The sequence below is a fragment of the Hippocampus bargibanti genome, linkage group LG01 (assembly GCF_051943395.1).
Source record: "Hippocampus bargibanti isolate YZ-2025 linkage group LG01, ASM5194339v1, whole genome shotgun sequence".
NCBI lineage: Eukaryota > Metazoa > Chordata > Actinopteri > Syngnathiformes > Syngnathidae > Hippocampus > Hippocampus bargibanti.
Genome location: NC_142734.1, coordinates 36595547 through 36609501, shown reverse-complemented (window position 1 = coordinate 36609501; position 13955 = coordinate 36595547). Strand labels below are relative to the sequence as shown.

General features: G+C 42.0%; 1 protein-coding gene and 1 long non-coding RNA gene across 2 annotated transcripts in view; one reads left to right on the top strand and one right to left on the bottom strand.

Moving 5' to 3' along the window:
• LOC148904124 (uncharacterized) overlaps positions 1-13955 on the bottom strand; it is a 388679-nt gene that overhangs the window by 64158 nt on the left and 310566 nt on the right. The gene's annotated exons all lie outside the window — the stretch shown is intronic.
• The window catches only part of itga5 (integrin, alpha 5 (fibronectin receptor, alpha polypeptide)), a 40582-nt gene that overhangs the window by 6212 nt on the left and 20415 nt on the right, over positions 1-13955 (top strand). The window contains exons 2-14 of the mRNA XM_089014494.1: positions 5014-5144; positions 9909-10009; positions 10553-10676; positions 10936-10997; positions 11089-11134; positions 11255-11380; positions 11460-11504; positions 11658-11701; positions 11839-11895; positions 12630-12682; positions 12818-13026; positions 13142-13333; positions 13412-13457. Of these exons, the coding sequence (XP_088870620.1) occupies positions 5014-5144; positions 9909-10009; positions 10553-10676; positions 10936-10997; positions 11089-11134; positions 11255-11380; positions 11460-11504; positions 11658-11701; positions 11839-11895; positions 12630-12682; positions 12818-13026; positions 13142-13333; positions 13412-13457 (1236 nt within the window). The remainder of the gene's footprint in view (positions 1-5013; positions 5145-9908; positions 10010-10552; positions 10677-10935; positions 10998-11088; positions 11135-11254; positions 11381-11459; positions 11505-11657; positions 11702-11838; positions 11896-12629; positions 12683-12817; positions 13027-13141; positions 13334-13411; positions 13458-13955) is intronic.

Below are 13955 nucleotides of genomic sequence, written 5' to 3'. Positions count from 1 at the left end.
GCACAGAGGACATGTTTTTTTTTCCCTGTGTATACTAAGATCAGATCTAACCAACTTTTTATCTAATCACAATGTCAGGCGTATGCCTCAGATCTGTCGTGATATCCAACATTGTAAAAGAAGAGTTCCGACTTGTCATTTATGGGCAAGTCGCGGGTCAATCCGACAGATGTGAAATGCGAGTTGCGTGCAGCACAGTGGACTCTCTGTAGTCTGCACACGCCATCCCGCTAGCCAGCCACTGCTACTCTCATCAGCCGCCGTGTGTGTATCCGTGCGTATCCGTGTGTGTCTACGTGTCCCCCTTATGGCAGCGTGACAACATCGATCTGGCCTCTACTCTGACAGGACTGGAGGAATTCATCTAACTGCACAGGCTGAAGCTGGCGTGTCCGCCATTTGGCTACAGAAAACATTTTTGTGCACGTGGTGAGCAATGTAGTACGAACCCCAATTGTTGCCGACTTTCAGTGATTGCGGAGCTACAGTGGAAGAAAATCTTGTCTGGGATGCTGGTTGACCTCTTTATTTTGCAAAGTATCCCAAATAGCAAGCACTAAATTGTTTGTACTGACACATTGTGCACGCTGTTGCAAGTGATTGAGACCTTTTTCGTAAGATCCGAAATAGAATGTCCGTTGACTGGAACAGATCGTTCACAATGTTGGCAACACGTGCCAAAGTGGTGAAAAGGGAATTTTGATCTCAGCAGCTGCATGCATGATCTGAATTGTATTGTTTTCACCCACCCCGAAGGGATGTCAATTTGGTGTGGATCCATCCACGTCTGGAACGCCCCTGACCTAGAAAGCGACACACAATGCATTTTGGGTACTTTGTTTGGTCTGAAAACATCATGTTGATCCGTGTGGATGGCAAAATTAGAAGGAAAACATATTAATAACGCGATGGTGAATTGTTGTGTGTTGCACCAAGACAACTATTTGATACGAGTTGACACAAATTCCCAGCAGACAAATCAGCCCATTTCCAACCGTACGTGGGCGCCATCTTGTACATTTTCTGGGACGCTACATTGCTGTCATTGACGGCTTGAATTGATACGGGAGGACTCCTTTAATCGATTGCAAACATTTATGCTTTCCTCTTCAGAACTCTTTGAATCATATTCATAACTGGATGAGTCACAAGAAAGCATCTTCTGCGAATCTGAAGCCATTGTTTTGATTCTCGAGCAAGGCAAGACGTTTTGGTGTGACGTCACGAACTGGGGGCGGGACTTTCTGAAAACCCCCAATTCGCAGCTTAATTTGTTGCAGATTTTGGACACTTGAAGTCATTTTTATTGGTGTTTTGCATTTGACAAAAAATATCAGCCTGCGTGTTTTGGGTATTTTAGATGCTATAAAACGTTTTTCTGATGTCAGTTAGGACACAAAAAATGGTGTCGGTTGTCCTTTAAAGTGATGTTTAGGGTGATGTCAGCTTTCTACTTGGGTGGGAAACAATTATATTTTTTGCGGGGGTGAGTCAATGTCACGGTCCACTTCAGTTCACCAACGTTTTGTAAGGACTACTACTCGCGTTTGGGTGTGAGCGTGTGTGTGTTTGTGTGTGTGTGTGTGTATGTGTGAGAGAGCGAGAGAACTACATAAAAGACATGGCACCCAAGCAAACTGGCATAGTGTCAGTTCCTAATTGAAATAAGCGAGGCCACAAAGTCAACAATGGCTGACATCTTTCCTTTTAATGTGTCTTCAATACAATTTACAATCCTTTGATTTTTCACCCTTTCCGGCACCCTTTCTGGTACCCCTCCTGGCGCCCTATCTAACCAGAAGGTGGAACTATCAGTTATTCTGGTAATTAGTATTATTTTCTTCAAGGGTTTTAAAAAGTTGTCACTCTTCCATAGTCGTAATGCTTTACTGTCCAAAATGTGTTCCACAACAAAAAAATGAACTACTGTTCTTGCATCCACATGACACCATCGTCTGTAACCTTTGGCTCACTGTGCATCGGAATTACCTTTTCAAAGCTGGGTCCAAAAAAAAGATTGCTTTTGTCTTGATGGTTGTCATGGAGAAACAGACATGAAACAATGCTGAGACGCTGAAATCAAAGTTGGTCTAGACCTGTCGCGTCCACTGGTGAGCATTGGAATGACCATGGGTCAAATCTTGAGCTCCCAGTGGGTGCCGCATTATTTGCATAGCTCAGGAACTGTGTCGACGCCCCTCACTCTCACCAAAGGAATTTGTGAAGCAGACAGAGTTGCATTAAATACTAATCATACCAAAGCTCGACTTGTTGACAACAATAGATAATTGAAGGAAAGGGGTGGGAACAGCCAAAAAGCTAGCTATACGGATCCCCTGAAGATAACAAGTCATTAAACGTAAAGTACTTTTAGATGACTATCACGTTGTGCTAATTAGGCTTGGCCCCCTGTGTGAAATTCCTTCTTTAGTGTCCGATTTGATGATTAAAGCAGCTTGCGGCTCGCTCTTTTCCTGTGTTCTTCCTTTTGAAAAAAGCTCCTCAGCTAATTAGCTAAATTGACAAAGGTGCTTGCAAGCTATTCCCGTACAATCACAGATGATCGATGAAAAGGTTTCTTCAGCCGTCATCTGTACTTCTTTGAAGGTGTCGGACGTTTCGCTTCCCATCCAAGAAGCTTCGTCAGCAAATTAAAGTCTTACTGGTAGTTTCGGCCCGATACATACATACCTAATAGGGATATATATATATATATATATATATATATATATATAGGGACTCCTGTACGACTGAGAGTTTACACAGACGAATCACAGATGATCTCATCAAAATGGTTGGGATAAACTTCCAGTCTGTGCCTTGGCACTGAAAACAGATACAAGCAACTAGCAATGTTTGTATTCAGTTGAGTTTATTGTGTTTTCTTAATAATAATAATGCATTTAATTTCTAAGCGCCTCTCAAAACTCTCAAGGCCACTTTACAGTCACCGTTTTGTTTTTTTTTGTCCGGGTGAGCAGCAGCAGCCATTCGCGCCAGCGTTCACTCTACCCGGAAGTAACACAGCAGCAGGATTAGCAGGAAACCTACTTTTAATTTTTCCATAAAACTTTATTGAGGGCTGTATCGTTCAATTTTGGGTGCTCATATGAATCCAACATTTCTTTTCACTTTTTGTCATGGTGCCAAGAAACAGCGCCCCGGAGAAAATAATGTTGAATTTTAAACACTTGCGTTGTGTTTGATTTCTGTTGGACTTTTTGGAGGGTTGGATTTAGGACCACCTCAGATTGGATGCTTGGAGATCAAGCACATATACATAAAAAGCACACTTCACACCGTCATGGAGTGGGAATTGAACCCGAGCCTGCGCAGGAGCACTGAACCACTACACCATCAGCTCCTCAATAAAGAGTAACTTGTACTGTTTTTTGAACGCAATTCAAACTTCACCTTCAGAGCTTTTCATGTTGTCAACATTGAATAAAAATCAAAGAGTGGCGTAGGTATCTCAGACGGCTTTACAGTTTGCTGCTCATTCAGTGCTGGACGGTGGTCTTCTGCACTTGTAGTCTCCAATAAGCCTTGAACAGATGTGTGTGATTTTAATTTATACTGACTGCTGGCTGGCCAACTGTTGTATGAGTTTCGATCACACAAAAAAAAAAATCACCTTCCAGGAAATGCCTGTGAAGTAGATTATTGAACAGGTGCTCAGGTCATCATACGTGATAGGATCATGTCATTTGACTGGTGGCTTTCTTTTTAAAAAGTGTGACTTTAAACTCCACCTTATGACAAAGACAGAGATTCCCCAGAGGGACTGACTTGTCGAGATGACGAGGTCACTGTTGCATGAAGACGGAGGCTCCAGGATGCTACGTTTGGTCAAAAAATGTCACTGCTGGTGCACATGTAGAAGACCGGGGGCAGGAAAAAGCACACTTTTCCAGTTGTAGAGATCCCTCGAAACTGTCCGCTCTCAGCACTCTCAAGCCTGCTTGAACCACTTCAACGCTGGTGATGCTTGTCAGGTCAAGAGGGCCCACATTGAAGTACCGGTAATGGCTGTGGAAAGTGGATCAAGTGTATCGAGGGATTTGCTTCCTACATGTTAATTCGACACAAAGTGTCTACTACCGACCCGTAGACATTCATTACACAAAGTATGAGTAGTATTTTGAATTTGTATATTTTTATTGCTTTCTTTGTGAGATGGATTACGCAAAAACTACTCAACCAATTGCCGTCCATTGTTGAACAAAAACCTGTTAAATGACATTCATAAAAATCAATATTAGGGAACATTATTTTCACATTTTCCTATCAGAGCACATGATACAAATTCAGTTGCTGAACGCCACCAAAAAAGTCTTTACTTGTCTTATAGCCAATGTGCTGTGTCACAGCTGTGTGAACAAGAGCATGATTCCACTTAGTCCATCCTTCCCGTTTATTTTATTTTTTTCCCCAATGGGCGCAATTGTTTCTACTCGTGAGTCTCATTTCACACGAACCAGTGTATGAGTCAGAGAGCGTCACACTTGAGGCCACAGGCAGTGATAACATTTGTTTGCTTAGTTTGCATACAAAATAGTCAACTCTGGTGTTAGATATACAAGAGTATAAGTAGTAGAACATTGATTTTACAAAACACCCCAACCATATTGGCCCTAAAATCCACACATCCTTCTTATGGTCTTGCAATCATTCTCCAACTTTGCTGGAGTAAATGATGTAGCAGTTACAGCAGTGAGCTGCAGCCCTTCTCCAACAAGGACAAAAGTTTAATTCTATTCCGCTGGCAAACGAATCACGTCTGGTAACTCATGCGGGTGTCAGACCAGGCGCAAATGCATGAATTCTGTTTCCAGTTACTACAAAATGATGCTGTCCTCTCTTTTTTTTTTTCTGCAAATTGAGTCCTAAAGTAAGCAATTTTTTAAAAAAATGTAGGAAGCAGAGAGTTTTTAGGTCAAGGTAATATAGCTGCGAACATGTTCGTAAACGTTTTACCTTTTGACTGATTTCCTTGTATGGTGTGTCATTTAGCGCCAGCGTGGTGGTGGGTGCTCCCAAGGGTCATACGAAGCAATTCGACATTGTTGAGGGAGGCTCCGTCTCCTACTGTCCGTGGAGCCTCGGCCAATCCGATTGTCACACCATCGAATTTGACACACAAGGTAAGTGTCCTGACGAATATGCACATTTACCTCGACAACCATCTCAAGATGAGATAGGCTCGAATAAAATGGGTGAATTGTAAACTATGTCTTGACTGTCATCCAATTGCATTCTTTGCAAACAATCTTACTCATATTCTGTTCATTGAAAACACATTTGTGGTTTGACTCTTAGGCTGTCCCGAGTGGGTTTTTTTCTTGGGTACCTCCATGGATTAATATTAATTTAACCCGAGACGCTCAAATGTCCATGGGTGCGTCTTCCGATTCACTGCGACAGTCGAGTTTGTCATCCTGGTTGAAGACAAACTTGCCCATATGACCAAAAATATCAGTGATCCCTCTTTAATTTTGATGTCGTTTTGATGACATTTGGTTCTCACCCATTTAAGGACATTGAAAAGATAGCTGACATCGTCACTATCATTGCTCGTGGAACAACTTTTATTGTACCTCCCCGCAATTTTAAACAATTTGTGAATTAACAAGACACAAAGGACATGCAGTACTAGACACACTTTACACGAAACAAACAAACACACTTTCCGCGGATTAGTAAGACACATTAAACAAAGCACTTGACATATTTGCTGTCACATCCTGTGTTCCAAGTATTTAGTAGACCCCTTGTAAAAATGGACTTTACCTCCCTTAGTTTATTCTGAGATTGTGGAGTCTTTCGCTCAGCACAAAGACGTGGTCGGGCCTCATTTTTCCACGCCGCTGGATTCTTATCAGCTTTGTCAGTTCCTGAACAAGAAATAAGCGATTTCTATCCTGTTTATGTCTGAAAAAGGCTAATTGGTTGTTGAGGAAAGGCTTTTGAAGGATGCTCTTTCCTTCCTTCCTCCAAGGCATGTTTGAGGGATGTTTAAAGAGATAAGAAGTGAATCAACAAATAAGTGAGACAAAGACATGTTTGCAGGACAGGTGAACATGATACCGGGAATCTTGTCAAAAGACCTGCAGGTGAGCTGAAAAGATGACATAAGGTGATTTAATGAATGGGCTTATCCTTAGGGTGGTTGACAGAAGACCCGTCAGGCTTTTTTGTTCAAAGATGGCATAGTGAAGACAGGAAGAGTCAAAGGGAAAACAAACTCCTTTGTGGTTAGTCCAAGTCTGAGCACCGCGATCCAGCTTGACTTTATAGCCTGTTTTACATATTGTAATGTAATATTCCAGTAAGTGTTTCACAAAAGCATTTTATGACAGTCCTCAAGACGTTTTGCAACCTTTTTTCCTCGTGTTAAATGTCGTGTACATCCATAGCATATGGATGGCCGCAGGCTGTCGTGAGTTACAAGGTTTAATGACTAAGACGAATCGGCGCTCTCCACCGGGGCAATCTGAGTGCGAAGGTGGTCGTTACCACGATCCGAGCCCGTTCTGACATGCAGAGCTGCGCTTCTGCGGAAGAATTCTGAAAACATCTGCATGTGACTTTTCGCCAAGCAGCTGTTGCATAAATGGCTTTCAGTGGTGCAGTTCATTTTGACTGTAGCTGTGATCACACTTTGTGTGCCAGCTTCAACAATCTAAGAAGTCATCCAGAAGGATGACGGAAAGTGGTCCTGGTCAGCATTTACGATGCTAGACTTTCTCAGGAGAATGCTTAAAATTTATGTTGTTTTGGCAGGTGTACTATTTTCAGCCTTAGATTAAGAAAACGTGAAACTCCTGAAATGTTTTCATCCATCCATTTTCAACATCGCTGATAATGAATAAAGCGATCCCAGTTGACTTCGAGTGGAAGGCATCAAACACCCTGACTCGGTCCTTATTCAGTCACATCGCACAAAAAGAGTCCAACAGCTATTCAGACCGACATCTTCACCATCACTAAGTGGTAAAATATTCCAGGCGTGTGCACCAGTATTCATTCAGCGACTTACTAAATTATTGTTTTTACTAATCTATAGTTAGCACACTACAATGGCCCATTTCACATTTATCTTTGCCTCCCACTTAATGTCCTGAGACACTGTGTGATTCCCAAGAATTTTAGGGTGTCAAGATCAGTGACATCATTTGGGGGGCGGTGACAAAGGATATTTTATCTTGAATGTTCTGACATTTTTGTGAATCTACTTCAGTGTTGATATCTTAAGGCTTGGTGAGTTTGAGCTCTAACCCACAGGCCACCGACCCTCTTAATTAGTCAAACTAATTAGGTTAAAGTGTCCCCCCCCCATCCACTTCCTCTCCCATTGAGATAAGAGCCGGACTATGGATGGGAGAAGAGGTGTGGTGGTGAGGGCACCGAGGAGGCTCGAAGAGGATCCAATTCAGGATGGGAGGAAAGGAAGAAGGGGGAGCTGCCCCCTCCAAACACAGGGCATGTGATGAGTGAATTTGACCATTTGTCTTCTAACCACCAGACACACAAACATACTCACACAGTTAAAGGCTAGACACCCGTCTAATGGCTTGGATCTGGTCTATGTACGCACTGCACACCCTCAGAAAGCAGGTCCTGTCCCAGGAGAGGCTTGGTTGAGTACTGAGCAACATCCCCGGAAGGGCTCTGGTCACATGTCATCGTTATGAATCACCACTTTCCTCGCTATCTCCCTTTAGAATCTTGACTCTTTTCATCTGATTGTTTGCCACGTTATTCTCGCTCGCCATGTCAAGACAAACACAACTTTTCATTGCCGGTAACAATGACGCCGGCTCCTGCTTGAATCATCCAGATTGAAATATGTATATAAAAGTAATCCAGCCTCAGGATTCAAAACATCAGCATCCCCTTCCTTCCTTCCTTCCTTCCTTCCTTCCTTCCTTCCTTCCTTCCTTCCTTCATGTTCGGTAATGGTGATGCATTAATGTGTCCCTTCTGTGAGTAATGTCAGTAATGAGCTCAAATCCATTAGGCAAGCCAGCGCATTTACATCTTTGACTATTAGATCCATTCGAAGTAGAAAACCAATCACATTTTGTTCCCATTTTACTGATGATTTATCACAAGGCATGAGTTATCGCACACATCTCAATATCTTTATGACCCCTTCGATGCGCATTCAAGGATCAAGCAATCTATCACCAGATTTCCTTCACAAGTATTATCAGGGTATGACGATGAATTTATTGAATGGAGTTTCATGTCAGAAAAAAAAACAAAGTATGCTGATGCTCTTCTTCTTCCTTGGGGGTCAACCAATCAATAAGTGGAATACAGCACACGCTTGATGTTATGTATGTACGTTTTCAGGGAGATGACAAAATGGACCTGCAAATATCTTTTGTGTTCATGTCAATATCATATCTTGTGGACAATTGTTACTAAACCTAAAGTCGAATATTTTGGTGACAGACATAAGGGAGCGAATATGAATCACTGTGATGAAAATTGGTGTTTTTACAAGGCCATATTACAAAGGCAATATTTTCTTGTTGAAGTGTTTCGTAACTTGAAAATTTCATCAGACATGTTCGTAAGTAGAGGTGTCACTGTACAGGAAATTTCAAACAATACAAAAGTGCCTCCTCTCATACGCTGGCTTAGTAAAACAAAGTAAATCCACCATTACACAACTTTACTACAGCTTTTGACTCTTCATATCGTCTTTGAATTTTACACGCTGACACTCGTGAGTTCTGAAACTATGCTGGTGTGTTCAGAAAGCCTATACAGCGATTTGATACAGTAAAGTCTCGTTATATCGATATCGGATATATCGATAGTCCCGGTTATATCGATACTATTTCTATGCACGTACGGAGAAAATTGCATGCAAGCAGGGTTGGATATATCGATAGTCCCGGTTATATCGATATTTTTTTGGACTCCCTTGAATATCGATATAACGAGACTTTACTGTATTTGCTGAAGTATCATGCTTCCAAGGCGACTTTTGAAGCATTGCTCTTGTTTTGCGATTTTCACCCAAGAGCTCCGGTACACCCCAGGAAAGTAAAGCGCTAAAGGAACAAATGAAAAAAAAAAAAGATTACAAACAGGACATTCAACGAATATTGTTGTTTTACTCAAGGTTAAAGGTCGGATCCTCTTGGGAAAAATTCTACATTGGAAACTGAATTGTGCGATTCATTGGAAAGAATGTACAATTAAAGTGAACTGGGAGAGAAAACGGAGACCTTGAGGCAAAAGTGTGTCGAAACAAAGAATGATGACCATGTTGCTGTGAGGGCTTTGATCCAAAGAGTGATTGTTTTGCTTGGAAGGCTCCATCGTACAAAGTGGAAGGAACAGAGCTTCACTGTTCCATTGCTGCTCACATCCAGACGCGTCAAACATGCACTTGGTTCTGACATCTTTCAAGGCTTTATAAAACAAAGCTGTTCCTGGATCACCAGCTTGAGAGTCTCAAAATATCCATTCTTTGCTTCCTAATCGATTTTGTTTGCTTTGCCCTGTGGTTGCAGCACAGACGCTTCATCCGTCTGCTAAAGACTTTGCAAAGTTTAAACCTGACTCCGCGACCATCTGGCATCTTTCACTTGCTTGCTGGTGGAGCGTCGAACTGGCTGAGCAATGGCCAGGTGGTCAAACATAGTCGAAGGTCATTAGTTTGAACATCAGGACAGTCGTGCCCAAACTTAGTCAGGTACTCTGAGTGACGCACATCACCCTGCGAGATTGTCATCATTATTTATTGTCGCTCGACTGCTGGCTGTAAAAAAAAGATATGTTGACCGTGTCTGAGAACTGTTGCATCAAATCATCTTTTTCCATGTTCATATTTTTTTTCCTAAAAGTCCAGTTACATGGTGTTTGTCAATAAAGTATCTCTGCCACAGGGGATCGTTTCGTCTTTATCAACAACACGGCACATCAGATCGAGTTCAAGTCGCACCAGTGGTTCGGGGCCACCGTGCGTTCCCACGACGACACCATTTTGGTAAGTTAACCTTGGCAAAAAATTGCTGCATTAATAAGCAATATTGTATATTACCCATGAATAAGATTGTACAGTTACTGTGCCAATATATCTGCATTACCATCAATTATTTGATCTAACCGCTGATCATTTTCCTGCCATTGGCTGTGTATTAAAAAATAAGAAACGTCGCGCTAGTGAAGAAAATGGAGTGAAGTTCCCCAAACTCCGTTCTCTTGCATCCCCATCAAATCTGGGTGGAACATCCCAAGTTACGTAGTGGAATTGTTTGCCGACTGTCATCAAACTTCCCTTGTCATTTCCACTCCCAACATATTTCAAAAACAGGTCTTTTCCCCTCAACTAGTGACGTCAGAGTTGAGCCGAACGTCATTTGGTTCAACAAGGGTCATGACCTGGGTTGGGTTTTGTGGTTATCCTGCTCCAGATGTACCGACATCCTCAGCTTAGATCACTGTTTTAGCAACAACTTGTTTGCCTTATCCACGCACCCCATTTGTTCCATGCTAACCCTAGCATATCATTTCTTCTTAATTCTTACAGGCCTGCGCACCTCTATACTCGTGGAGGACGGAAAAGGACATCCCGCGGTCTGACGCTACTGGGACTTGCTTTCTCTCCGTACAGAATTTCACAAAATTTGTGGAGTACGCACCTTGTCGAACAGGTGACCTTCATTTTAGCTTTACGAGATTATCAACGCACTCAAGTTCACCGCTCCTCACCCATGCAGTCACTTGATCACTATAATATGTAACAAAAATGACAACACATATAGCAGATACCAAAGCAGTCTTCACAGTATTATTTGCAATTGTGCTTGTAGATGAAATATGTACACAATAAATTACCTCTGAATATGTAATTTTTAAATGTATATGTTGATATCTTGATCTCTCATATTGTGACGGATCTATTTTGTGTAGAAATCAGCGATGAGGGTGGGCAAGGCTACTGCCAAGGCGGATTTAGTGCCGACTTCACCACGGTAATGCATCCCGTTTTGCGACAGGGTTTGTCCTCTCTCTTTCTGATTGGACTAATACCTGTTTTTGGTTTTTCTTTTTGTTTTTTTTTAGGATGGTCGAGTTGTGTTGGGTGGACCGGGAAGCTACTTCTGGCAGGGTATGTATGCCTGACGCATCATCCTGCGCAGTGTTGCTTTTATCTACTGTAGTAAAACTAAACAAGTAAAAAAAAACATATATATATATAATATTTGTACCATCGTTGCTCATATTGTAGGTCAGGTGATCACGGCAGATAAAGAGGACATTATTAAGGCTTATTACCCGGGTTACTTCATGCAGGCTGTAGATGGTCAAATCCAGACAAAACAGGTCCAGGCTAAACACGATGACAGCTATCAAGGTAAATTGATTTTGACTTCCCTCCTTTGTTTCTTAGTAGTTTTCCTTGAAAGCTAAGTTTGCTTTTTATGTCCTACAAGGTTACTCAGTGACTGTGGGGGAGTTTAGTGGAGATCAAGTTGAAGGTAATGTCTGTTCAATATTTACTGCAGGTCCAGTAGTTGGCAACATATACAATTTCAGTAGACCAAAGAGAACACGAAGCTAAGCCAGCCGTATGGGATTTTGCATTCTGCTAGATTTCTTCTTTCTGTAAAGGTCTGCATTATTTCCCACAGATTTTGTGGCCGGCGTTCCAAAAGGAGTTATGCTTTATGGTTTGGTAAGAAAGAACTCCATTTTGTTAGTCTTGCTTGGTGCCCTGGGGCTGTCTGTTTTAAGACGAATGCTGCAAAATATAAGGGGGGGGGAATTACAAAGATGGCACTTGTGTCATAATCATTGACTGCTGTTTTGCAGGTGTCCATTCTTAATGGATCGGACTTGAAAACAATGATTAATTTCACGGGGGAGCAGGTGAGTCAAAATGGTCAAAGCACCTTCTTTGTACCTTTGATATGTTCATTTCATGGCACGGTTGCATGAGGATTTATGAAACCAGTGTTGAGAAAAGCATTTCCTCAATATTCATCTGGATGTGATTTACTGTCTGAATGGGCACAATTCATATATTTTGGGAGCAATCATTTTCACACTTAAAAAAACCAGGTGTGTTTGTATGACTCGTCTTGTGAGGACCACTAACATTGTATACCAAACGTAGTGAGGCCATTTTTGACAAGTGATGACCTTTTGGCCGGTCCTCACAAGTTTTTCATTCTAAAGGCTTCTAGAGGGTCTATATACGCACCTGTTAAAGGTTCAGAGAGGTCGTCACAAATTCACCCAAATGATATTTTAACCAGATTAACTAGAGGGGTGAGGACTTGTAATGTACCCATTCAGAAACCTCACTCCTGCTGTTATTTCAGTTTCTAGACCACTTTTTATTTCTTTTAGTGTTCAAATGTATCACAGCAACGGTGGTCCTCACTCCTTATCTGGAGTTATCCGGACCTCACAAAACCATTGAAACATGAATGTGTGTGTGTGTGTTCTTTTATTACCACGTTGACGATCACTTGTCAATGAAAAGGTGACAGAAACGTGTACGTTTTTGATTGCATTTATTGGTTTTGGACATGTTGACATGTTCACAATTTTGAGTCAAAATATCATGACAGACAACACCATTGCACTTTTATCTCCAGATGGGATCATATTTTGGCTATGCAGTGGCCACCACTGATATCAACAGCGATGGGTGAGTTTTCTCCCATCCAAAAATAACCATTGGGACAGAATTGGAGGCCATCAGCTCATCATTACACCTCTGGCGCCAATGTGTCTGAGTCCAAATGTCTCACTTTAACTCTTTTTTTTTTTTTTTTGTCTGCAGAATGGTCGACCTGCTGGTGGGCGCACCCATGTTCATGACGCGAGGCTCTGACGGCCGCCTGGAAGAAATGGGCCGAATCTACGTCTACCTGCAGCGTGCTCCGTTGAGCCTGGAGCTCAGCACACTTCCCCTGACAGGTTCGCAGGTGTTTGGCAGATTTGGCAGCACCGTCGCGCCGTTGGGAGATCTGAACCAAGATGGATTCAATGGTGAGAAGACACAACTGTGTGATGCAGATATTTTTGAATGATTACCTCGCAAGCAAGCCACCAAAACACGATGACAACATTCGGGTTTTACATACTGTAATCTCACCTTGGACAGACGTGGCGGTGAGCTGTCCGTTTGGTGGGGAGGAGAAGCAGGGTTTGGTCTACATCTTCAACGGCTTCCCCCAAGGCTTGAGAGAGAAACCATCCCAGGTCATTGCAGGCCAGTGGGCCGCAGGTTCCATCCCAGCCAGTTTTGGCTACGCGCTCAGAGGGGCCAAGGACCTCGATAGGAATGGTTATCCAGGTCAGTGACGTTCAAAACATGTTGACTACTTATGAAGCTTTTACGTGTTTGCGAATCATTTCCTCCTCATCTTCTCAGATCTTATTGTTGGTGCCTTTGGAGTTGATAAGGCAGTTCTTTACAGGTATGTTCTTTGAACACGTTTTAACTTATTCATTGCCATCCCAATTTTTTTTTCCGGGAATTGAAAATATGACTTTCAGCGCCATTCTCCAATTTGTTCGGGTTTTGGTATTTCGTGACAGAAAAACAGAAACTAGACTGTGCTATTTTGGCATTCGCATTCTTAGTTCATATGAAAAATGACACCCTTATTTTCCACAGCCAATTCAGTTGCACCTCAGTCCTTACAATGGCAAACAAGTGACCTAAATTTAGATCTCATTAGCGTTCATATTATTTGTGAAAATGCAGTTATGAAGTCAAGCAAGACGACTTTCTGAGCTTTTGCCACTTTCTCATAATACTAAACATCATTGAGTTAGTGATACAAAATTAAATCGATATATTTTTGCATTGAGACATTAATAACTGCATGGTTACATTGAGGTGATCGTCAATTTAATGTTTCCTGGTTTGTTGCCCGTTCACAATGATTTCAGCATTTTTTCATCCTCTGCTT